The sequence below is a fragment of the Nomascus leucogenys genome, chromosome 4 (assembly GCF_006542625.1).
Source record: "Nomascus leucogenys isolate Asia chromosome 4, Asia_NLE_v1, whole genome shotgun sequence".
NCBI classification, from domain to species: domain Eukaryota; kingdom Metazoa; phylum Chordata; class Mammalia; order Primates; family Hylobatidae; genus Nomascus; species Nomascus leucogenys.
The window spans coordinates 76,318,086-76,344,068 of record NC_044384.1 but is presented as its reverse complement, the minus strand read 5'-3'; the positions used below and the strand labels follow the sequence as shown (position 1 = coordinate 76,344,068).

Genomic DNA, 25,983 nt, shown 5'->3' with positions numbered 1-25,983 from the left:
GGAAGAATCAATATCATGAAAATGGTCATACTGCCCAAGGTAATTTATAGATTCAATGTCATCCCCATCAAGCTACCAATGACTTTCTTACAGCATTGGAAAAAACTACTTTAAAGTTCATATGGAACCATAAAAGAGCCCACATTGCCAAGGCAATCCTAAGCCAAAAGAACAAAGCTGGAGGCATCACGCTACCTGACTTCAAACTATACTACAAGGCTACAGTAACCAAAACAGCATGGTACTGGTACCAAAACAGAGATATAGACCAATGGAACAGAATAGAGCCCTTGGAAATAATGCTGCATATCTACAACCATCTGATCTTTGACAAACCTGACAAAAACAAGGAATGGGGAAAGGATTCCCTATTTAATAAATGGTGCTGGGAAAACTGGCTAGCCGTATGTAGAAAGCTGAAACTGGATCCCTTCCTTACACCTTATACAAAAATTAATTCAAGATAGATTAAATACTTACATGTTAGACCTAAAACGATAAAAACCCTAGAAGAGGCTGGGCGCAGTGGCTCACACTTGTAATCCCAGCATTTTGGGAGGCCGAGGCGGGCGGATCACAAGGTCAGGAGATCGAGACCATGGTGAAACCCCGTCTCTACTAAAAATACAAAAAATTAGCCAGGTGTGGTGGCGGGTGCCTGTAGTCCCAGCTACTTGGAGAGGCTGAGGCAGGAGAATGGTGTGAACCCAGGAGGCGGAGCTTGCAGTGAGCTGAGATTGTGCCACTGCACTCCAGCCTGGGCGACAGAGCGAGACTCCATCTCAAAAAAAAAAAAAAAAAAAAAACCCTAGAAGAAAACCTAGGCAATACCATTCAGGGCATAGGTGTGTGCAAAGACTTCATGTCTAAAACACCAAAAGCAATGGCAACAAAAGCCAAAATTGACAAATGGGATCTAATTAAACTAAAGAGCTTCTGCACAGCAAAAGAAACTACCATCAGAGTGAACAGGCAACCTATAGAATGGGAGATAATTTTTGCAATCTACTCATCTGACAAAGGGCTAATATCCAGAATCTACAAAGAACTCAAACAAATTTACAAGACAAAAACAACCCCATCAAAAAGTGGGCAAAGGATATGAACAGACACTTCTTAAAAGAAGCCATTTATGCAGCCAACAGACACATGAAAAAATGCTCAGCTTCACTGGCCATCAGAGAAATGCAAATCAAAACTACAACAAGATACCATCTCACACCAGTTAGAATGGCCATCATTCAAAAGTCAGGAAACAACAGGTGCTGGAGAGGATGTGGAGAAATAGGAACACTTTTACACTGTTGATGGGACTGTAAACTAGTTCAACCATTGTGGAAGTCGGAGTGGTGATTCCTCAGGGATCTAGAACTGGAGATACCATTTGACCCAGCCATCCCATTACTGGTTATATACCCAAAGGATTATGAATCATGCTGCTATAGAGACACATGCACATGTATGTTTATTGTGGCACTGTTCACAATGGCAAAGACTTGGAACCAACCCAAATGTCCAACAATGATAGACTGGATTGAGAAGGTGCAGCACATATGCACCATGGAATAGTATGCAGCCATAAAAAATGATGAGTTCATGTCCTTTGTGGGGACATGGATGAAGCTGGAAACCATCATTCTCAGCAAACTATTGCAGGGACAGGAAGCCAAACACCGCATGTTCTCACTCGTACGTGGGAATTGAACAATGGGAGCACATGGACACAGGAAGGGGAACATCACACACTGGGGACTGTTGTGGGGTGGGGGGAGGGGGGAGGGATAGCATTAGGAGATATACCTAACGCTAAATGATGAGTTAATGGGTGCATCACACCGACATGGCACATGTATACATATGTAACAAACCTGCACGTTGTGCCCATGTACCCTAAAACCTAAAGTATAATTATAATAAAAAAATGATAAGGAGAATAGGCATCATATCTAATTGAACAGGGAAAGAAACTGAAGTTCCGAAGGGTAAGTGCCTCATATAAAGATGCACAACTTTTTAGAAAGAAGCAGCAAAAAAGAGACATGAACAGTTTTTATGCTAACACTGGCACTTTTTTGCTCTCTTTGATATCTTCAAAAAAGATCTTCTTTCTCTGTTGGTTACAGAGTCTGAATCCTCAGAACCTCAAAGTGACACAGGCTGACATCCAAGCCTGTTGTAGAGTTCTTTTTAATGATTTCCATTTTTTTACCATAAAGAGCAATGCTTTGATTTTGAGGGTGTTACTATAGAACTCTCCATAAACTTGATCTTTTGGTTGATTTATGACATTGCAGAGCTGAAGAATGGTCATTTACTAATTTAAAAGGAGTGAAGGAGCCTGAAGAAGAGAGATTCAAAGTGGGACAGCTGTGATTCCAAAAATCAAGCCCTTGTCCGTGGGAGAAGGAAAGATGAGGGTGCTTCTTCAGTCTGTGATGAATGCTTTGATATTTTTTCTCCCGCTTCTTTTATTGAACTAATACATGTTTGTCTCTTTTTCCTGCCCATTGACTGACTGTATTCCCATTTCCTTTAGGAACACTGAATTATTTAGTTCAGACTTCAGTGCCTGGCGATTGCACGTGCTCACTGAACATTGCTGAGGTTGAGTAATATGCTGACTTGGAGATAAATAAATGATATCAGTAGCTAACATTTACTTCTAGGACATCTAGGTATTATCTTAAGCACAATACATGAATTAACATATTTAATCTCTACAATGGAAAGTCTATTAGGCGTTAGTATTATTAGCTTCCTCTCTATTTTAGAAATGTGAAACTGAGGCACAGGAATGTTAAGGCATTTGTCCCAGTTCACAGCACTAGAAGCAGCGATCCTGGATTTTGAATCCCGGAAATCTAGCTCTCTACAAAGAAACCACATGCTTAGGAATGGAGGGAGTTGGGCAGTGTGTTTTCTTTATTTGTTTTGTTTCATTTCAGCAGCTCCTCATACAGAGAAAAGAAAGTTTTGTTAATCTCACATCTCCAGATTATCTAGTGTAGCCATCAGAAAATAATAAGTTCTTGTGAAAACTTCAATAAATTACATGAAGACAAGACGGCTCTTGGCAGCAGGAAAAACTTATGTAATACCTCTGACCAGTTTCAGGCTGAGAAATAGGGGCACTGGGATTTTGAAGGTCAAACTCCTTTGGCCAAGGGATACTGCCTTGAGTATCTTAAGTAATTAAATACACATATTTGAGTCACAGTAATCCCTATTGTGCTGCCCTGTTGAGAGATGATGTGAAAATGGCCCAATTGTTTTAAATATGGTGAAAAGTCCTGAAGGCACAATGCTGACCCATGGAAGCCACTCCATATGGGTTTGGTGGATGGATTCATAAATGAATGAATGAATCATTCACCTTCAACCAGCAAAAGATGCCTACTTTCCAAATAGCTCAGGGTGGGATTCACATCTCAGAATCTTATCCTTAAAAGAACTTTGGTTTAAACACTTTTTATAATCATTGTAATCTTTAGCATTACATCTGAGGCAAGGAATTTACCAAATTTTCCACCAGGAAGCATTAAAATATTATGAGGGAGCCAGGGGAAGGGGGTGGGGAGTGGTTATTGAGAAAGGGTCGGTTCTCTGTGATGCTAGGACATTTGTTTTTGACTTTGGGAAAAAAATTGAACATAGCTAACATATCCCCATATTCTGACTGCATCCAATCTGAAAAGGAACATTTTAAAGTTGCCAAGCATACAGAGGGCTTTTGCTAGGGAAGCTCTCATTACCAATACTTTCTGAGTCTTCCAAACACTTTGCGCGCAAATACCTGAGACTAGGTAATTTACAATGAACAGAAATTTATTGGCTCGCGGTTCTGGAGGCTGAAAAATCCAATATCAAAGTGCCAGCATCTGGTGAGAGCCTTCTTACCATGTCATTACAGGGCAAAAGGCAATAGGATGACAGAGAGGGCTTGAGGGGACTGAACTTGCCTCTTTATAAAGACACCAATCCCACCCATGAGATGGAGCCCTCATAGCCTAATCACCTCTTAAAAATCCACCTCTAAATACTGTTACTATGGCAATTAAATTTCAACATGAATCTTGGAGGGGACAAACATTCAAACCGTATCATCATGATACAGCAAAACGACATTCTCTTAAATTTACTTAAAGTGCCAGGCAACTCCTCTGGACAAGCCCCTGACCTGCCCTCACCAAACTTCCAACCAGATTCTTGCCCTAAAACCTCACTTATACCGGAACTCTGGAGCTGCCTTGAATTTATGCCTAGGACCTACAAATACTCGGTGTGCATATGTTGGATTTATAAAATTCCCATTCAGAAATCATAGGCAGTACAGGGGATTTCTGTTAATACCACTGCAGCTAAATGAATTTAATGTAATGCTGAAATTTGTGCTCATTCTTCCCCTTTGCAGATGGGAAACTAAAGCCTAAATAAATAATTTGCCTGATCTTCCACAGCTAATAATGAGGAAGCCAAAATATGATCCAAGCTTCAAAATCAGTTTCTTTCTTTGATTCCCTATTTTTATTAAAGAAACTGCCTTTTACATTATAAAAGTAACGTACTAATTTGTAGAAAACTTAGAAAGCATCACAAAAAATAAAGAAAATAATATTGAACAATGTTTTAATGCAGAGAAATAATGCCAATATTTTTGGCATATTTCCTTCCAATTATATACCATCTAGTAAATACAATTTATTGACTAATTTTTTCTTTTTTATATGGCAAGCAGGAGTCCATGCCATTAAAAATTTCCTGTTTAGTATCTATACAATATTCAGTACATACATACTTTATACTTTATTTTAATATCTATGTAATATTGAGTATATACACACTTTGTTATATAGTAACAGTCTTTATTGCTAAATATTTAGATCATTTCTGATTTTAACAATTATAAATAATATTGAAATAAATCTCCTTCTACATAAATCTTGAACTGAAAGACTGATAATTACCTTAGTACAGATTCCCAAATGTGAGAATATATCTTTTCTATTTTATGTAGCCTCTTTCCTTAAAATTAAGACCCTTCCCCCCACCACCACCCTGAAATTATTTCTTCCACTTTGTTTATAAGCCACAGAGTTATTATTACGTATGTCTACATCGAGGTATGGGAAGCAGAGTGAAAGAGCTGGAGATTTGGAATCAGAAAATCTAGATCAATGCACCAGTTCACTTCTCACTCACAAGGTGATCTTGGAATGTTACCTGAGAGATTTTCCACGCATGTTTTCTCAGCTGGAAAATGGGGCACTAATAGCACCTCCCTCAAAAGATTGAACTGAGGCTTAAATCAGATCAAACATGTGACAACGTCTTTGTAAACCATCATGTGGTCCTGCAAACATCAGTTGTGATGACCTTTGCGTGTGTTAACAGATTTAAACAGCTTTCAAAGGGAAATCACAAGAGAGAAAACCAGTTTATGTTGATGTGCTTTTTTGGTAAAATGAAACCCAAACCTTTCTTTATTTTATTTTTTTATTCGTAATGTTGTTGGGTACATAGTAGGTGTCTATATTTATGGGGTACATGAGATGTTTTCATACAGGCATGCAATACGAAATAAGCACATTACGGAGAATGGGGTATCCATCCTCGCAAGCATTTATCCTTTGAGTTACAAACAATCTAGCTATCCCCTTTAAGTTATCTTAAAATGTATAATTAAGTTATTATTGACTATAGTCACCCTGTTGTGCTATCAAATAGTAGGTCTTAATCATTGTTTCTATATTTTTGTACCTATTAACCATCCCACCTCACTCCCTCAAACCCCCACTACCCTTCCCACCCTCTGGTAACCAGCCTTCTACAATCTATGTCCATGAGTTCAGTTGTTTTGGTTTTTAGATCCCACAAATAAGGGAGAACATGTGATGTTTTCCTTTCTGTTCCTGGCTTATTTAACTTATCGTAATCCAAACCTTTCTTTTAAAAAAGTTTAAAAGAATTGAAAGGCCCTCGGGATAAATAACAGCTGTCCAAAGAACATTTCCCAAGTCCAAGTTGTGTCATCCTGGAGATTTTGAAAGCTTTTGCTCATATGTTGGATTAGCACATCTAAAAGTCTCTGATCACAGGCAAGTCCGAGAGCTAATGAACCCAACACGCCTTGAGGTTGTGCAGGAGAATCACCAGGACCACAGCTTAGTCCCTCCTCTCTCAGGGAGGCCCACAACATGAGGCCAGAGTGTGATTGGCCTAGGGTCTTTACTAAGGAGCATTTAATGATGAAGGAGGATGCTTCCAAGAGCCTAGGCAGCAGAGAGAGGAGAGGTGAAGAGAGAAAGAAGGAAGGAAGGTGGCCTAGCCTTCATCAAGGCAGAAAAGATTCAGGACAGGCAAAGAAGTGAGAAGTTGGGAAGGTGCTCACTATCAGGTTTGTGAAAAGATAGCTAGGCTCAGAAGTTTTCGGTGTAGGTATCATACTGCAATGGAATGAAAAGGGAGAAAGGCAGTCATTTTATGGTTCAATCAGAGGTGAGGATTAGAAATTTCAAGCATTAACCCAGAAATCCTAGGGATTCAGCGGCAATGAAATTTGAAGGAAAGTATGGGGACAATGGGAGCATTGTAGGAAGGAATCAGTCATACCCGGGTGAGAAGCATCAGCCAAAAGGAAAACCCATAGCAAATGGGGAAGCTAAGGTCTATGCAAAGCAGGAGGCAAATGGGAAATGCAGCGTGCCCAGGAAAAGCTTCAACATGTATACCTGGCAGGAGATCCAGAATCATAATCAGAAGACTGACCAGTGGCTGGTCATCAGTTGCAAGGTTTACAATGTCTCCAGCTGGGCCGACAGGCATCCAGGTGGGCGCCGGGTCCTCAACCACTGTGCTGGGGAAGATGCCACGGTAAGAAACTCCAAGCTTTCCCCACAACCCTCTCCGTCTTTCCCCCAGATGCTGGGTGGCTGAGATCTTGGCTCTCCGCCCAAAAGCATTCCACAATCACTCATCTCCTCCCAAACCAATTTTTCAGGACTCCTCTCTAGCAAAATTTTAGTAGTAAATTAAGCCTCAAAGTCTAGCTATGTGCTGCACCTGCTTTGGGATGAGTTCAGATGCTGCCAGTGAATACTATGTTTGCATATTCTGAGTTTTGTTTTATTCTTTTGTTTTGCTTCGTTTTGAAGCTGAGTCACTGTCTTATAAGAAGAAAATGACAAATGTGAGAGTAAAATCTGGAAAAAAAAAAGAACATCTGAACCCAAATAGAAATTTATAAGACTCTTACAAAGTTGACATTCAAAGATGTAAATAACAAGTCACACAGCAAGCAAGTAATGGTGCCAAATTTTGAAATCAGGTCGGTTTGATCCTAAAGCACTAAATATCAGGATTGTAAAAAATGAAATAAAATTTCTACTTAATATTTGCTAAAAAGGTGTCTCAAAATCTTAAATGCCTTAAGGAATCTCTTTTAAAATATTCCATAAAGAAGTCAGTTTTCTCTCAAATTGGGACTTTTATTTCCCACATTGTACAGACAAAGAAACAGAATTAGAGGAACCAAACAAGTAACTCAAGATCAGAAATTAATATATGACAGAATAGAAATTTAAATGCAGGCTTTTAAAAAGTACGTGGCTCCTGTTGGTTTTACAGTTTAGCATACAACTTCTTTAACTGGTTTTAAAGATCGGATTGAAAACATTATTTTGCTAAGTACCAGTCTATACATGGTGCTGTACTAATAATAACAAAATTCACAATTACCTGCAAGATTTCATCTTTTGATGCCATCTGCATCTCTTTTCCTCAGTTCATATTTTCCCCCCAATTTCTCATCCCTCTTCTCTGTCTAGGTTCTTGTTCTTCTACCATCTTCCTATCTTGTTTCTACAATCAGATGAATACCTTTCTGAGTATGCCCTGCTACAGCCCCACCACTTCTCTCAGATATACTTTTTAAACAAAGTTCAAACTTTCCTTGGAAAATAAGCATGAGCTTGTACACAGTGCCCAGAAATCAGAGAGCAGAGGGTAGAAGAAGCAAGAGGAAGAGCATTTGTGTAAGAACAACAGAAGAAAAAAAAAACAAGAAGAAAATGTAAAGCATACTACAGATGCCTATCTATCCCACCCTCTCATTTCCACAACTCACAGAAAATACAGAGGCTTTGCTAACACAAGTCACAGAATTAGCTCAGAGGATGTGTTCGCAAAGACATGAACCTTCAACCATCTTAAAAATAACTGATAGCCTCACTCAGTTTGAGGCAGCCCAGATAGATGATAAAGTTTTGATTTGCTGATGATTTTTATCTTCTAGAAGTCAGGAAAAGACCCTGAGTTTGTGTCCAATTATAGCTAACAAGGAGGAATTGACTAATATAATAGAAACCATCAGAATCTTTTGGGAAAATACCCATGCCGCCTTAGGATTTACCTATGTCAAGGAAGAAAATCATAAGTTGGTCAGTAATGTACCTTAGACTTTAGGAAAATAGATAAAAACTGTCCAGAGAAAAGATTCTCCTAGAGAAAATGGCTTAAAAAGAAACGGAGAGTGCCAGAACAATCCACAGTACTCCATGACTCAGAGTACAGGGAGCCTGAGCTTTGGAATATGTTATGTGAACCTAGGAATGTTATTGGGATGTTCTGAGCCTCAGCTTCCTCATCTGCAAAATGAGGCTGACATTACCCATCTGAATGATTTATGGCAAATAGAACCAATGCATGTAAAGTGTTTGTCATTAGTGCCAGATACTTGGTAAAAGTTCATTCAATCATAGCTATTATCAGTCTTATCACCAGCATCTTTATCCTCAGAAATATAATTATTATTTCTTGTTTGTTCACCACTAGCTTAGAAATCCTGTTTATATTTGGTGTCATCTGATTGGGAACAGAGGGCTATATAATGAAGCATTATGCTTTCCAATGAAGGAGGGAAGATCATAAAGTCAGAAGGCCTGAGATCAAATGCTTACCCTATAGCTTAAGAGATGTTTGCAGGTCTAGCCTCTGAGTGGCAAGTGTGAGCCAAAGTACTCTCACTGTGTGCCATCCCCGGGCCCATGGCTGCACCTGCCCAGAGAAAGCATTCTTTTCTTGTATACATAGTAACTCTTCTCTAGGTCTCCATCATCCTCATAAAAGGTGAATGGTGGTGTCTACGTAATCTATCCCACAGGGTCATTAATTCATTCACTCATGCAGTCAGTTTTTCCAAAACTCTTGCTAGGGTTCCATCCTTATGGGAATGAAACAGGTCTGCTTTGCATTTGGGCTCCACATTTACTAGGAATGTCCTGAGGCTCTTGGAGCCTCAGCTCCCTCATCTAGAAAGTGAGGATAATACCTTCACCTTAGCATTGCCGTAAAAATCAGCAGAGATCAAATGAAGTGCTCACTGTGGTGCTTGGTACAGATTAGATACTCAAAAAATAGCAGCTCTTGTATTTTATTATTTCTTCACTCTTCTGAGATGGGTTTCCATTTTCTCCAAGGAACTTTACTAAGAAAAATAAATCTATAAAACAAAATTGGTATATAAGTTCCTGTTATTGCACATATGAGTTATCTGGTATTTTCAAACTAATAATGGTTTAAAACTAATGTCACTATGCTAATAACTAGAGTTATGGCCACAGTCTTTTTATCTGTAAGAGCTCTCCCAGGAAAATCCAGAAACAACCTGTAAGTACAACAAGGAGGATTGATTCTATAGATTATAATTATAATACAATAAGCTATTTTGCAATCATTAAAATGAGGATTATAAAACATATTTTTCTTCTTAGAGAAGGGTCTCTCTCTGCTGCCTAGGGTGGAGTGCAGTGGCATGATCATAGCCCACTACAGCCTCCAACTCTTGGGCTCAAGCAATCCTTCAGCCTCAGCCTTCCAAACAGCTGAGACCACAGGTGTATGCCATCACAGCCAGATTTTTAGAAATTTTTGTAGAGATAGGGTATCACTATGTTGCCCAGGCTGGTTTCCTAATACCTGGCCTCAAACCATCCTCCTGCCTCGGCCTCCCAAAGTGCTGAGATTACAGGTATGAACCACTGCACCTGGCCTACAAAACACTTTGATGATAGTAAATACATATGAATAAATAGCTGGCCACAAATTTTGTATAAAACAACAGTATGTTCTGAGCTCCATGAAAAACATAATTGCAATCTTATGATGCGTTCAGAGAGGCAGCATAATCAGAACAAAGAAAGCAGTTTTATTATCTTGTGTGCTGTTTGGCACACTCCTTATTTCTGGACACAACGCTCTGGTAGAGAGACTAAGAAACTGAAGTTCTTTCTCATGAGAGTCAGAGTCCAATATGATGAGAAAGAATGACAAAGCTTATAGGAAATATGGCAGGATCTGTTTCAACTATTTGGAGGACTGGTATGTGGAAGAAGGAAGAGTTGTGTGCAGCACCAAAAGAGGGCATTCTGAATGGTTTCAGATGAGCAGAGCCAGCAGAGGCAAGGCTGGGGCAGGGGAAAGGGAGGGTGTATACAGAAATGGAGTACAAATATGATTCATGGCATGAGTAAGCACCCCACCAGAATGGGCACCCCAGCCTGGACACTTCCTTTACTTAGCACAATATTGGCTGAAACTACATGCTAACTAATGTTAGTGGTTATGACAGAGGAATTCACTGGCTATGAGAAAAGGAGAAGACAGATAGAAGATGAAGAGAGAGAAGAGATAGAGGAAGAGAAAAGAGAAAGAAGAGGGAGAGAAAGGATCTTGTGTGCTGAGCTAAGGAGTTTGCATTTTATCCTTACTGCATTGCTGCCTCTCTTCCTACTATACATGAGAATGTGTCCCTAGCACAGCATTCCTCCCACCTTCATCCTCACAACACAATCACCTGGCATTTCTAAGCTGTTGGTAAAAGAAAAGCAATAATCAGTGATAATTACATCTTTCCTGCATCATCAAAACTTTTAAAATTATCTGATTCTCATGGAAATAATAGTTCTAGTTGTAAAATAGATAGAGGAGAGGAGAGAGAAAGAAGTTCAAGTGCTAAGAGACGAAAATGGGCCATGAGGAGACACTGCCTTTCTTGAAGGTGAGTATGGCAGTTAAGTGAAGGATGAAATCCAGAAAAGCCTCCCAAAATGAAGGAGGACCAGGGTGGAGTCCAGGGAACATGTTGAAGGCCTAAGCAAGGTGTTGGCTACAGGAATGGAGAAGAGGAGATGGGTGGGAAGGAGTTTTAGAAGACATAATTTCTAATATTTGATGAGTGACTTGATAAACTAGCAGGATTGCGGAGTCTAAGCTGACTTATAGATATCTGGCTTGGGAAACTAAGTGCTGATATCTATCACAAGGAAGCCCAGGTTTGAAAGGAAGAGGAAGGGGAGGGGAGAGTTGAGTTCCTTTGGGCTGGAGCTCAGCTGAAAGCATTATAGAAAAAAGTCTCAATATAAGGAAGAGTTTTCAAGAAACAAAAGTGTTCAAACAATAGAATGAGTTGCACTGGGAAGATAACCCTCTGCTTATCCTTATGGGTGAAGAGGAATCTGGTGACTTTCTGTGATCATTCCCACTCCAAAGCAGCTGTCTCCCAGGACAAGGGCAAAGATGCTTTCTCCACACAAATTGGCCTGTTCAGAACTCACTGTCCATCTGAAATTTGTAGAGACTTGTTCTAGCCATTGCCTTAGGGCAGGTGAAATCTGAGAAGGAAGCAGAAGAGGAATTACCCAAAGGTGTGGGAGCAGGAGTCTTCATCTGTGGCTGGATATAGAACAGTCTCGTGAGCTTTTTTTTTTTTGCAGTGAGTACATCAAGGTCTATATTCTAGTTATCTTGTTTTATAACTGCATATACAACACTCTCCATGGATGGTTTCTAAATTTATGTTTGTTCCTTAGTAAATTTCTTTTGGGAAATTTCAACCCACCTCAAATGAACTAAGTAATAATCATATATAATCATGGCCACTTATTGATGTCTGACTGCAAAATCTAAGCTCTTAACCTCTAGGCTGGGTCCTCCATAGGTTTTAGAATGACTGAATAAATGAATGAAGGAATTAATGAGCTCGTAGAGAAGATTAGGTAGTATTATCTACATTTAGGAGAAATTAAGTAATTTCTGTGTGTGAAACAGCCTACTCCTCTGCTACCCCATACTATGCCTTAGTGTGAATTAGGAAAGGCACACTTTTTGGGTGATTGCAGCCCTATAGGCACAAGGTTCGGCAAATGGAGTGTCCACTGGAAGTCAGGCCACACTTGCCATCTTGGCCGAGTGCCTTTGTACAGGTCACAGCCTGTATACAGCATTTAAGTTGTAAAAACAGAATTTTGTGTCACGCCCTCTGACTTTATATACTTTTCTCTTCCACTAGCTTTTACAGGAAAGCACATGACTCCATCTCCCACCAAATAACAGCAAAAAATTTAGCAGTTTATCCAAGGTATTTGTGAAAGCAAAGCAATAATCACATCTTCTCCATGCTGTTACTATTTTGGAAATAATCAATTATGAGATGAGCTATGGTATAAATTTATGAATAATTTCAATAGTAAAGATGATGATTGAGAAGGAAGCCAAAAGGCTAACAGACAAAAATGTGAGATGCTGAAGTCACAAAAAGGTAAAAAAATAGAGATGCCGTGGATAGGAAGATACAGCAGCGCTTAATACCTGTATACTTTGAGTGCCACACTTTGATTATCCTAATATCTTGTTATAGAAATGCTATATCCATTCATTCATTCACCCTTTCCCTTATTTGTCAGGTGTCTATTGATGACATGCTATACTTTAGGCACAGTGATCGACATTAGGTATACATTAACCAATAATAGTACATGGTCCCAGTCTTTAAAAAACTCACAAACCACTAAAAAAAGGGGTGAGTACACAGATTCATTATAGTATTTATAGTATAGTATAGTATAGTATAGTATAGTATAGTATAGTATAGGTTAGTATAGTATAGTATAGTATAGTATAGTATAGTATAGTATAGTATAGTATAGTATAGTATAGTATAGTATAGTATAGTATAGTATAAATTTAAAAAGCTCTAGGAACAAAGTGTCGTGTGAACCCAGGAGCAATCGTGAATCATTTTCCTGAGTGATTGGGGGAAGCAGTGTTTGATATGGGCCTTGAAGGGTGAGAGGAGCTTTTAAAGACAGAAAATGAAGGAGGTAGTCAAGGCCGAGAGAGCAGTAAGTGTAAAGCCTCAGAACTACAGAAGGCCATGGAATGCATACTGAGTGGGGAGGCTCCAGTAGAGAAGATGATGCATGAAGGGTATAGAGAAGGCGAGTCTAGGGAGGCAGCTTGGAGACAGAGGCAAACTGTTATACATGACTCAACCCTATGGCCATTACCATCTGCCAAGCAGATACATACTGATTTAGCATCATCCCCAATCTGTCATCACTCCTTTCTTGAGAGGACTTCAAGAAAACAAACTAAATGTGTTAAGGCTGGAATGGACCTTTAGGGCTTTAAGGCTTTAGAATTGCATAACCCTGAATTCAAACCCTGGCTCTGCTATGGAGTGTGGCATTTGGGGCAAGATACGTCTCCCCTCTGAAACTTAGTGTCTTGATCTGTACAATGAAAGTGATAGACCTTTACAGAACTAAAATGGTGACTATGAGTTGGCCCATAGAATGCCTTGTATACAGGACACACTTCATAAACACTGACACTACCCCTTCTACTTTTCATTTTATCCCCTCTCCATCTTTCAGCAGGAACACATTTGGCCCAAGAATGTTGGTAACAGGACTTGCATTATTGCAGTCTTTTCATGAAGAGAATTTCACAGCTTAGTATCTAGATTCTGTTTGAAAATTCTTTCAAATAGAATATTCTACCTAAACTCCTTTGTTGTACTGCCCCACTAATGCTGGAAAGAGTTCCACAGAGCAGGCCAGTGTCTACTATTCTGAAAATCTCTGCAGCATTCCCGGATGTGTTGGCACAGTTTTAACCTATGAACCTTCCTGGGGATTTGAAGAAACAATGAACCCAGAAGAATATTATTGTCAGCACACCGTTCCAGGACTCTAGATAGCTGCTCAGAGTACAATGAAATTGCGATAGATTACATTCTACACTTTGATCTTGATCCATCAGGATGTCTTCCATCCTAATCTGCTCTGAAACAACAAGCAGCACATGATTTTTCAGTACGGGTCACAATGAGATATTTTAATCACCCTTTTCATCACTGAATCACTCTTCCTGGTTAGGGGACCTAAGCTTTAGTATCATAAATGTGAAAAATTTAAACATCTTTGAAATTATTTAGTCCAGCATTTCCCAAGGGACTCAGGGGGAGTGTACAGAAGCAGAATGGACACTAGTGGCATTATCTGTACAAAAGAAGCAATGGAACCTCACTGCCTGGACTGGTTCTAACAGATAAAGGCCCATTTTACATCATTGCGTCTGGAGACCCATAGGTGAAATGAGTCTAAAGAGTTGATTTGTATCCTTCTAATTAACCTTGTTCATTATAAAAATACCTTCTTACTTCTATAAGTAATTATGTTATAATATAGCATTATTATAATACTATAATAATAAGTAGGCTCATATGTAATTCTTGGATATATCTAAAGTTGATTTACTATTTGAAGATGTAGCACTCATTATATTCACTAATATAATTCAGAGCTCACTCCACGTTAGGCATTGAGGTAAAGGGAGGAAATCTCTGAATATTGAAGAGAAGGTAGGCAGTGGGTTCTTATCGGTGGAGGTATACACATAAGAAATATATCTGATGTGTATTTAAAAAATAGTAATTGCCATTTGGCATTATTATTAATTTACTTAACCCTCATAATAACTTCATGAATTGAGCGGCTATTATCATCACCCCCATTTAGGAAAGAGAATATAGAAGTGTCACAGGCAATTCAAGAGATGTGCCTACAATTACTTAGCTAGTAAGTAGCAATGCCAGAATTTGCATGTAGGAAAGCTGGCTCCAGGGTCCATTTTCGTAATCAGTATAATGCAATACCACCTCTGCAGAGTAATTTGTATGGCTTCCATATATACAGTTTACAACTTTGGTAATATTTCTTCATTTTTAATTACTCCCTTCCCCAAACCATAATAGCAACAAGTCTAGCATCTCTGTCTTGGAAAATCTTTCTTCTTTCCGAAAACAATTTAAATCCCTGAAAGAGAAGACTCTCTTTCTTCCAAACATAAGCAGGATATAGGAACCATCACTGCTTCTCGTAGCCATATGGAATTGCTACTTAACATGCACCTGAGGTGGAAAAATATAGTTTGTCACCTCTATTCTGTTTCTGGCTGTCACCAAGTCTCTGCACAAGCCACCACCGCATTTTTTTAATAGAGAGTGAGGAGACTCCTTCAGTGACAAGCTTAGCCAAAGGTGTACTATTTTAGACCACCCAGGGCTCTAGGGCTGTGCTCTTATAATCTCTCATGCCTTTGCCTTAAGGAATCATCAACTTTCACCTGTCCTTCTCTAGAATTAACTAATTCAAGGGGTCTTATTCCCCTGGGCTTTGGCCAAGAACCCAGAGAGAGCCCTCAGTGGAAGATATAATTTGCATAGCCAATCTTGGTTGCTGCACTGTCTCAGATAGTGTGAGCAACTTTCACATTAAGACTGATGCTGGACTTTTATAAAGATTTATCCCAACCCATAAACTCAATTATTTCTTCTGGTGATAAATAAAACAGTGATCTCATCAATGCTCCTGGATCTCCTGACTGTGTTGGTCATACCTAGAGAAGCAGTACATGTAGTAGGTGTGTCTCCAGCAGGAAGCTTTCACAGAGGTGGTTTTCAGGGATAATTTTGATCAATCAACTTGAAACATCAACTTGGAGTTACAAGTAAATCCTCTGCAATGAGGTCTGTGCTGATTCCCAGACTGAGCACAGGACAAGATAAGGAAAGGAACTAATCTGTGGATAAGCATATCTCTTCAAAGCCTCTAACAGGTATCTCTGATTTACAGGATGTCTTCAGGGCCATGCATCCAGATCTTGACATTGTGCAGTTGTACCTGAAGCCACTGCTCATTGGAGAACTTGCCCCAGGAGAGCCCAGCTAGGAAAGACACAAAAATGTGAGTGAGATGTCAGGATCCATGGGTGTAGAAGGATGGAGACGAGGCATATTTTAAAGCCAATTAACTGTTTTCTGTGAAGGGTGGGACCACAGTAGAGTCAATGGATGGAGTCCATGTATTTCAAAACAATGCCTTTTTCTTTAGATCATGAGAACTCTTAAATCTTTGTGAAGCAAAAGAATTAAATTCTTATCCCTTCATCAAACAGTAATTTCATGTCTCTAAGCACCTGCCTCATGCCAGGGAACTTACGGATATAATTTCGTTTTCATTGACTGCTTGTAATTATGTTTTATATCTATGTCTATGTTCCCAGCCCAACTAAGTTGCATGAGAGGTGAGACTATGTCCACTTTTCTTATCCCTGATAAGAAGATCCTGAAGACCTCCTTTCACAGGATCAACATGTAGTAGGAACTCCAAAAACAGCTACTTATTGAAAGATGTCACTGTATCCTAGCTACAGCCTTTTTACATTTGGGGAAATTATCATTCAGGGAAAATAAATTACTCTCTAAAAGTCCGAGAGCTGGTGTATCAAAGAGCTGAGACTCCAAATCAGTCACTTTTCTCTGGCTCCAATCCTTTAGGTATTCCCAAGGAAAAATGCCATTCTTTCTTTAATATTTTGGCTACAAGAATACTGTCTTCTAAAGGACAGAGTCTCCATAGGACTAAAAATTCACTGGGATGGTTTTACATAACGCTGCGAGAAATTTTACTTAATATTGATCAATTCCATTTTTTGAAATTTATTTTTTTGTGACAGCTTACATTTGCCTGACTCTTGAAATAATTTTTATAACGTATGGATCCATAGACCCCTGTGAAGCAGAGGGAGCAAGGATTTTATTCTGTCTTTAGAAAATGAAGAAACAGACTCACAAAGGGAGCAGGAGTAATCTGAGGACACAGAACTGGTTATGGGCAAATCTGAGACTAATACTTAAGCTCAATCTTCAGGCCCATGATCATCCCACAGCCCAGCTCTGTTCCGAAGAGTGGGTTGGTAGGATGGACAGCCTGCACTCACACCCTAACCTTGCCATTCTCAAATTGTGTGAGTCTAGGCCAGTTCTTAAACCTCTTTTGGCTCAATTTCTCCCCCATAAGATGCTGAAAACAATGGTACCAACCTTATGAGAGTTATTGGGAAAACAATTGAAAGAAGTCAAGTCATCATTTAAAGTGCTTAGAACAATGCCTGTAACACAGTAAATGCTCAATACATTTTACTTATTATCATAATCGTGAACTGATGATGGTACTAGTAATTTTAAAACTTTCAGATATGTCCCCATCATTTGGGTCATGTTGCTCTAGGTTAAAAAGTGAAGGTGATGCAAAACTTTATTGTTTTTCCTGAATTTTTTCTGTAAGAAAAATAAAATCCCACTAACAACTGAGACCTATCAGATAATCATTATCTAAAAGAGTGTTGGTCTCTGCAGATAAAGGTCTACCATAATTTTTCTTTAATACATTTATGTGGATATTCAAGTTGCTGTATATAGAAAATTAGTATTTGAGCATAAAATTGGGTGTCAGGTATGGGTTTAAGTTCACCACCTGTCACTGACTTGTTGACGACTTCAAGCCAGTCACTCTTCTGGGTTTTGCTGACCTCCCTCAACTCTGCAATAAATGTTTTGCAAAGGATGACCAGGCTGGAGGCACCCTAGAGATAACAAATTAATATTAGATAATTATTAAAATAATCTGTGGCCACAAGAATTCTAAGATTGATGGGGGCTTGGGAGATGAGCCTATCCAGAACTTTTGCCAGGCAGTGGGTCCTTTAAAACTTGTATCTGTGAATTTTGAAATTTTTGGCTTCTAGAATTATTTTCATAGCTCTTTCTTTTTTTGTTTCTAACATTTCTCCTTTCTTACATCTGTACAACCCTGGTATAGTTCTCATAACCAGATCACTTTCCCAGCTGTCCTAGGAAAGAGATAGTTCTTTCCAACCTTGTGCGCTCCCCAGTATGATGTGGCAAGCTTGTAAACCAATGCTAATATTGTACATGAACAGTCACACATGCACATACACACAGGGCCCTTAAATGAGACCTCTCCAACTGAGTACACACACGCTAATAAGCCCTGCCTTGTTTTGGGGGATCCATTAAGCAGCTCTCAGAAAATTCATCCTGAGAGCTAATCTAAGTGAACTATGATCTCTATCTTCCATGAAATAACCCTTTCTACACATTAAGCAACTTATGGCCTGGAAAGCACTTTGTAAACTATACCAGTAACTATGGTAACATGGATCCATATAGATGACCAAGTTCCCCCACATAGAACCAGAGGTCACTCAACACCTGAAATAATTCTGGTGGTTTAAACGGCGACTGTTAGGCGTATGTATCTCTCCACTGCACTCTCCTCTCCTTCCCCCTCCCCTGAAAAAATCTAATTCTGAATTCCATAACAGCTTTAGGACAGTTTACAAGTCATTATTCACCTTTCACTTCTGCAGAAAACAAAAAAATTTCATAAACTTTTTTTAAAGGTTTTATTTGCTGGTTCATTGTTTTGGGGTTTTAATTCTGGACAATTAAATGTATTAATAAAATACTATTAATAAAAGAGATGTATACAAAATTAATAAAATAAATTATTAATTATGTTCATCTGTATTCCCTTTCCCTGAAAGAGCTAATTTACTCTTTGAATATTTATTTCATAGTCCCAGTTGGTGAAAGATTTCCAAGAATTGTGGAGGATCGCAGAAACTATGAACATGTTCCATGCCAACCTGGGGTTCTTCTTTCTTCACTTTGCCCAGATCTTAATTTTGGAAGTGCTGGCGTGGCTAATAGTATATTATTTTGGCAGTGGCTGGCCTGTTACTATATTCATTTCCTTTCTTCTCACAATTTCTCAGGTAAGCAGGTATACTAAGCCCAGGCAGCGTCCTCATAGAAAGGCTCAGAATTTCTTCTTCTCTCTTTAGATTGGTGTCAGCTGCTGCCTGACACTTCTTGGCAAGGTACTCATCAATGTCAGGCACTTGCCAGCAAGTGACCAAGCTTCATTGGGATTTGGTTCTCTCCTCTCTAAAGTGAGGATAATAATGAATGTGGAATTATTCTGAGAAGGACTAATCAGGCAAATGTGTAAAATATAAAGCACAGTGTCTGGCCTATGGTAAATGTTTAATTAATGACAATTGCTGCTGTTTGCCCTGTTTTATCCCCACCATCTCAGTGATTGAAGTTCTGTCCTTTGCCATGCAACACACATATTTATCTTTTATTCTTTAATCAATCAACATTTATCAATGCATCAGACCATGAATTCTTCAAGGGCAGATGTGATATCCTATGTGAGAATAAGAACGTGTGAGTTCCTCCATAAATGATAAATAGCAAGGGACACTTACCCAGGCATTTGATAAATCTTTGTTGAATGAAGTATGAATCTCTGAATGTAGCCTTCTATGAGTGTGATACCATGTTGTCGATACAAAGGAAAAGTCAACATGCTCCCTGCTCCCAAGAAAGAAGTCATCTAGTGGAGGAAATAGTCCTTCACGAACAGCTAAACACACTGCCTGGCACAAATCAATGATATTAATCCCAAATTGAGGAACAAGCGTGTACTGTTGGAGCAGAAAGGAGCATTTAATTCTCGTTAGAATCATTGGAAAAGGTTTCATAGAGAATTAACTGCAATGTGTTTCCAGGTTCCAGAATTCTGGATGTTGATTCTTTTTCTTAAATCCTCTTGTTTTATTTCTTGAAAAGTGAATTTTGGAAACAAGAAAGGAAACAAATATTTGTTTGGTGCTTAGCATAAGCTGGGCACTTTACATATAGCTATGTAGCACAACAACTCCATGAGTCAGGTATTAGCGTCCCCTTCTATCAGATGATGAACTGAAGGTGAGAGCTACCGAGTAACTTGCCCAGAGTTGTGAAGCTCGTTAGTGGTGAAGAACAGTTTAGAATTCAAATCTGTCTGACACCAAAGACCATGGTCTTTGCACTCTGTACTGGAAACCTTTGAAAGTGACAATGAGAGCATTCCAGGCTGAGACAACAAAGGCATAAAAGTTGGAAAGAACAGGCAGGATATGTATGGGAAATAGAAACTAATTTTGGCTGGAGGTCGAACAAGATCACCCACTGTTCCCAAATAAGGTTATGAATCTACTATGGGACTCATTGATTGATTTCTTGTTAGGGTCCCAATTTCTCTAACGGTAACTTCATCTCTCCTAGGCTCAGAGCTTATTTTTGCAGCATGATGCGGGGCACCTTTCCATATTTAAGAAGTCCAAGTGGAACCATGTGATGCATAAATTTGTGATGTGCCATCTCAAGGTATGGGATGTCAGGGAGCATGAGGGGGATTCCTGAACATGAGCTCCTAAGGAGTGCTTCCCATGTTTGTGCATTGATATCAGTAAAAAATATTTATGATACCCCACAAATAAACGTAAGTGTACTAACAAGGTAGATAATATGTACTAATATATAATACAACAACACTATAAAATATGTGCTGAAATGAGAATTTTAAATTAAATTTTTTGTGACGATTTATTTAGTTCTATTTAAGAGGCTCTTATATTTTGTATTACCCTGGTAGACTCTTTGGCTAAATCCCTGGCACCCCCCTGCCCTAAGGAACCACCTCACAGAAGAAAGTGTGTGCCTTGAAAAATGAAGATGTGCATTGTGAAATCATAAGTGGGAATATTCTTAGAAGGGATTTGAAGATTTATTGTTGGGAAGCTAGGGGAAACCAGCAAGCCTGATTAGTCCTAAGGGTGGGGGCAAGGAGGAGGCAGCTATGAAGAAATAAAGGAAAAGATGCAAAACAGATACTAGTGAACAGAAAGACTAGTCAGGAAAAGCCAGATGGCTCTGTTCAAGAGTGGAGGATTGCAAAATCCAGACTGCTGGAAAAAGCAGGTAGTGATATGACAGCTGGTCTTATCCCCCCTTACTTGGGCTCCAGGAAGCAGCTACACTGTCCTATGCACCACTGCAGTGCAGCTCCTAAGAGAGTGCCTGGTGCATGGGGGGGCCTTCAATAAGCTTTTGTTGAAGGAAAGAATGAATGAAAGAAAGAAAGAAAGAAAGAAAGAAAGAAAGAAAGAAAGAAAGAAAGAGTGAATGAATGAACCAGTTAACAGTGCAGGACTTCCAAGTGTGGCTTCCAGCCCTGGCTCTGACAGTGCTCATTGTGAGATCTTTAGTAAATCACATTCTATCTCTGGCCCTCAGTGTTCCCATTGGTACTACTAGGAGTTAAACTAGATCTCTGCTTTTCTAGAACTTTCTAGGGTTTGGTGACTATGTACTCTGGCCTAGAAGGGAAGCAACTGTCTCTGAGCCTTCTACTAAACCAAATCCTTGCATTCAAACCGGGACCCCTTAGGAAAAGCCTATGGGCACTGACTCGGAGCCTATTAGTTCTTCCCTAACACAGTGATTTTATACATATATCTCGTTCTGGTTATCTGCTTTCCCAACCCATAGTGGCTTAGAAGTAGCCAACTAATAAAAGGGTGAAGACAATGCTGGAGTCAGCCCCACAGAGAGTAGTGAGCAGTAACTACTTACAGCAAATGATAAGGAAACGCAGATGGGGACTCACATTGTGTGGGCCTGACAGGTGCCAGGTTCAGAACTTGCCCCGTTAGGCTATTTTCTCAAGTAATTCTAATGACATGAGGACATAGCACTCCTAGTTTTCAGTTGAAATTCATGTTCAGAGGGGTTAAATATTTAAGCCAATGGCCATAAACTGGTCAGTGGAGAATTCATAGCATAGCACTAAATAATGCAGGCACTAGAGCAGAGCTGCTCAATGCTGGCTATCATTTGGAGCCACCTAAAGAAGTTATTTTTTAAAGTCCTAATGCCTAAGCACCATCTCTAGATATTCTAAATTCGTCCCCAGTAGAGTCTAGACATCGGTGTTTTTTGAAAGTTCCCCAGGTGATTCTAACCTGCAAAAATGAACCTGCCTTCTGTGAGAATTCAGGCACTCATGAGCTGAGTCACTTCGAACAAATTACTTAATGATTTTGAACCTCAGTTTCTTCAACTGTAAAATGATGATAGACGATGGCTTCAACCTGATAAGGATGTTGTTAGGATTATACGCAATACTCATGTGTCATGCTCAGCAAAGTGTCTGGCATACAGGAAATGCTTAATAATTGTTAGTTGTTACTAATACTAGGAACAGTCTTTCCATAATCAAAATGAAGACTCAGAATCAATAAGAAAAATATTTAATCATTGAAATGTTAAGAAGATGGAGATAAATCACATCATCACTGAGTTGCAAGGTACCTGGAATCACCTACTTTTATCTACCCTCTCTCCCATTGAGCAGTTTGAGCCTTAAGTCAATCAGATAACACAGAGTTGGATTTTGATTCATGTTGGAGGCTTGTCCCCCAAAATAGTTAGAATGAATAATAAGTTGTTATTTCATGTGATAGCTCACATTTAACCAGAAAATTCCTATGGGCATTCTATTCCACCCTCTCTTCACCAGTGTAAGATAGATGAGGCTGTTTATGGATTCACTCAGACATACTCAGCACAGAATAAAAGCAGAGGCGGTTTCTTCTGCTATTGTGAGTTTCAGGTAATAGACCACCCCATTTTTCCTCCTCTGTTCTGAGGAGTCAGAGGAAAGGTAAGCATGGGAGGTAGCTGGCAGTTGATTCAGTGCCAGTATGTGAAATATTTCAGATCGGCCCCACCCATGCTGGCACTTTAAAAAAAAATCACTGCTTTCCCATTGATCCAGATTTGTACACAGCTATTTCTATGTAAGTTGTGTCTCCAGAAACAATTTTGCACTAGTCGAAATGAATATAACCTTGATGACTTGTGAACTGAGTAAGAAAATGGGAAGTGGCTCTAAAAGCAAATCAAGTGTACTCTGCCTTTTTTGCAGACAAAAACAGTGACTCATGAGCAAAATGAACATTGGCTTCAACTATGTGCAGGGGAGAAAACTACCTGTGGAAAGGGAAGGTGGGAGGGGAGGATGTGACAAAGAAAATTATAATATAAACAGCAACATCCCCACCTTAGACATGCATCACAATTTTAAAATTTAAAATTTAACTTCATGTCAATTACCTCCCCCCACCACCTCCTGGAAAAGGCACCAATATGGAGATTCTTTAGAATTTTCATTCACCAACTGTGCAAAAATGTATATGCTCTGGTCTTTCCAGTGTTTGTACAATAAAAGCGCACTTCCCAAAATAAACCATGAAATGTTTGCATACATTTTGGACTACTGTGCAATACTAAAATCAAAGTGGACTCCTTGTAGCATATTTTTCTTATTCATCAGTATGCACATATAAAAAAAAACTAAGAATCAAGTCTCATTACAGGGATAGTGGGACAGAACATTTGAAATTAAGATCTTCCTAGAAAATCTGGCCTATACTGATTCCATGATGACATCCTAAAACATTTTATTTTGGTAAGGAAAAGGACAGTGTCAAGTGTGTTATTTTCTGCAATCCTCTAAGAAGCCTCATCCATTTTACAGATGAGGAAATTGCCCAAGGTCACACACCTAAATAGATGGCCAAGCAGGGATTAAATTCAGGTTGGTTGCATTCCAAAGCCTGGGTTCATTCTTTTTTTTTTTTTTAATACTCTAAGTTCTAGGGTACGTGTGCACAATGTGCAGGTTTGAAACATAGATATACATGTGCCATGATGGTTTGCTGCAACCCTCAACTCATCATTAGGTATTTCTCCTAATGCTATCCCTCCTCCCCCAACAGGCCCCAGTGTGTGATGTTCCCCGCCCTTTTTCTACTGCACTGAGAATAGACCTAATGTGGAAATGAGGAATGACAGGGTTGCTCCTGCCTAGAATTTGGCGAAGGGGCAGCCCGTTTGGCATGCAGCTGATAATCCTCTCTTGCCTGTGGAGTACTTTCTTTCCCTTGTCTCTGGAAATAGTGGCTTCCAGAAAGAGGGGCCAAGGGAAGGCACTTATTTGGATCACACCCATAATTACTCTGACCGTTATTCTAAGCTTTACCTGTTAAGATCTGCTTCCCGTCATATCATAGATCCAAACCAGACTCCCACATTACTACTCACCGCAGATAGTCATTGGCTGAAAGAGTACAGTCAGCTGGCGGAAGAAACCAAACATTGGTTCTCAGGGGACTTAACTGAAAAGGAGACTCTCTCCTTAGCACATTGCCCTTGTTCAGTTGTCTACTGCTCCCATTAGATTATATGTTTCCTAAGTGTGGAAACCCCATTTTATCATGTTTATCTTTATGTTCCAAATGCCTAGCTCAGTAAGTATCTGACACCTAGGACATAATTCCAAATAAATAATGAATGTGTGAAGAGATACACAATTGTAAGATTAAGTGGGTCATATGCAATTTAAAAAATCTTTTATCATTTTATTTTATTTTTATTTATAATCGACACATAGCAATTGTATGTATTTATGAGCTACACTGTGATGTTTCAATACATATGTACGTTGTGTAATGACCAAGTCAAGGTTATTAGGATATTCATCACTTTAAACATTTATCGTTTCTTTGTTGTAACATTCAATATCCTCTCTTCTAGCTATCTTGAAATATATAATACCTGATTGTTAGCCACAGTCACCCTACTGCAGTGGTCCTCAATCTTTCTGGCACCAGGAACTGGTTTCATGGAAGACAATTTTCCCATGGACCGGTGGGTGGGGGGTGGTTTCAGGATGATTCAAGCACATTACATTTATCGTGCATTTTATTTCTATTATTATTACATTGTAATAATGAAATAATTATACAATTTACCATAATGTAGAATCAGTAGGAGCCCTGAGCTTGTTTTCCTGCAACTACTGGGTCCCATCTGGGGTGATGGGAGACAGTGACGGATCATCAGGCATTAGATTCTCATAAGGAGCAAGTAACCTAGATCCCTCACATGTGCAGTTTACAATAAGATTTGTGTTCCTATGAGAATCTAATGCCACAGCTGATCTCACAGGAGGCAGAGCTCAGGCTGTAATGAGAATGATGGAGAGTAGCTGTAAATACAGATGAAGCTTCCCTTGCTCGCCTGCCACTCACCTTCTGCTATGCAGCCCAGTTCCTAACAGGCCACAGACTAGTACCGGTCCGTGGCCGGGGAGTTGGGGACCCTTGCCCTATGTGTAATAGAACGCCAAGCTCATTTTTCCTGTCTAGCTGTAACTTTGTACCCATCATATGCAATTTGATGGAAGAAACACAGAGCACTGATGGGGCCCTTGAAGGGGGGACAGAAATTGTTAAGTATAGTTTGTGACATGTTGAGGCTTGAGTATCATGAAATATCCAAATATATATATATATACACACATACATACACATACACATATATATATATCACATATATTTCATATATATATGATATTTCATGATACTCAAGCTCAACGTGTCACAAACTACACTTAACAATTTCTGTCCCCCCTTTCTGGGTGGGGAGTAGAGAGAGAGAGAGAGAGAGATCTAAATATATATATAAATATAAATATATATATTTATATAAATATATATATTTATATAAATTTATATATATTTATATTTATATAAATATATATATATATTTGGAAAGTCCCTATTCAGGCATAAGATTCAGGATAGAGACTCAGGCTGGAGGGTTGCAAGAAGGTTAGGGAGTGTTAATTGGGGATGCGATGGGGGTTGCTAAGAAACAACTGCAAAGAAGACTATGGAAAGACAATGCTAATGCTTACAGGTTTTCAAATAAAGAGCCATCCCCTTCTACTATAGATATATGGTATCCAGACCAGCATTCTCCAACAGAAGGAAAATGCACCATATTAAAATGACATATGCATTTTAAGTATTTCAATAGTCATA

General features: G+C 39.2%; 1 protein-coding gene across 1 annotated transcript in view; it reads left to right on the top strand.

Moving 5' to 3' along the window:
* The first annotated feature begins 6,549 nt into the window (after positions 1–6,549).
* LOC100599353 (putative fatty acid desaturase 2-like protein FADS2P1) overlaps positions 6,550–25,983 on the top strand; it is a 35,335-nt gene continuing 15,901 nt past the window's right edge. The window contains 4 exon segments of the mRNA XM_030810038.1: positions 6,550–6,870; positions 15,972–16,082; positions 18,781–18,978; positions 20,318–20,419. Of these exon segments, the coding sequence (XP_030665898.1) occupies positions 6,550–6,870; positions 15,972–16,082; positions 18,781–18,978; positions 20,318–20,419 (732 nt within the window).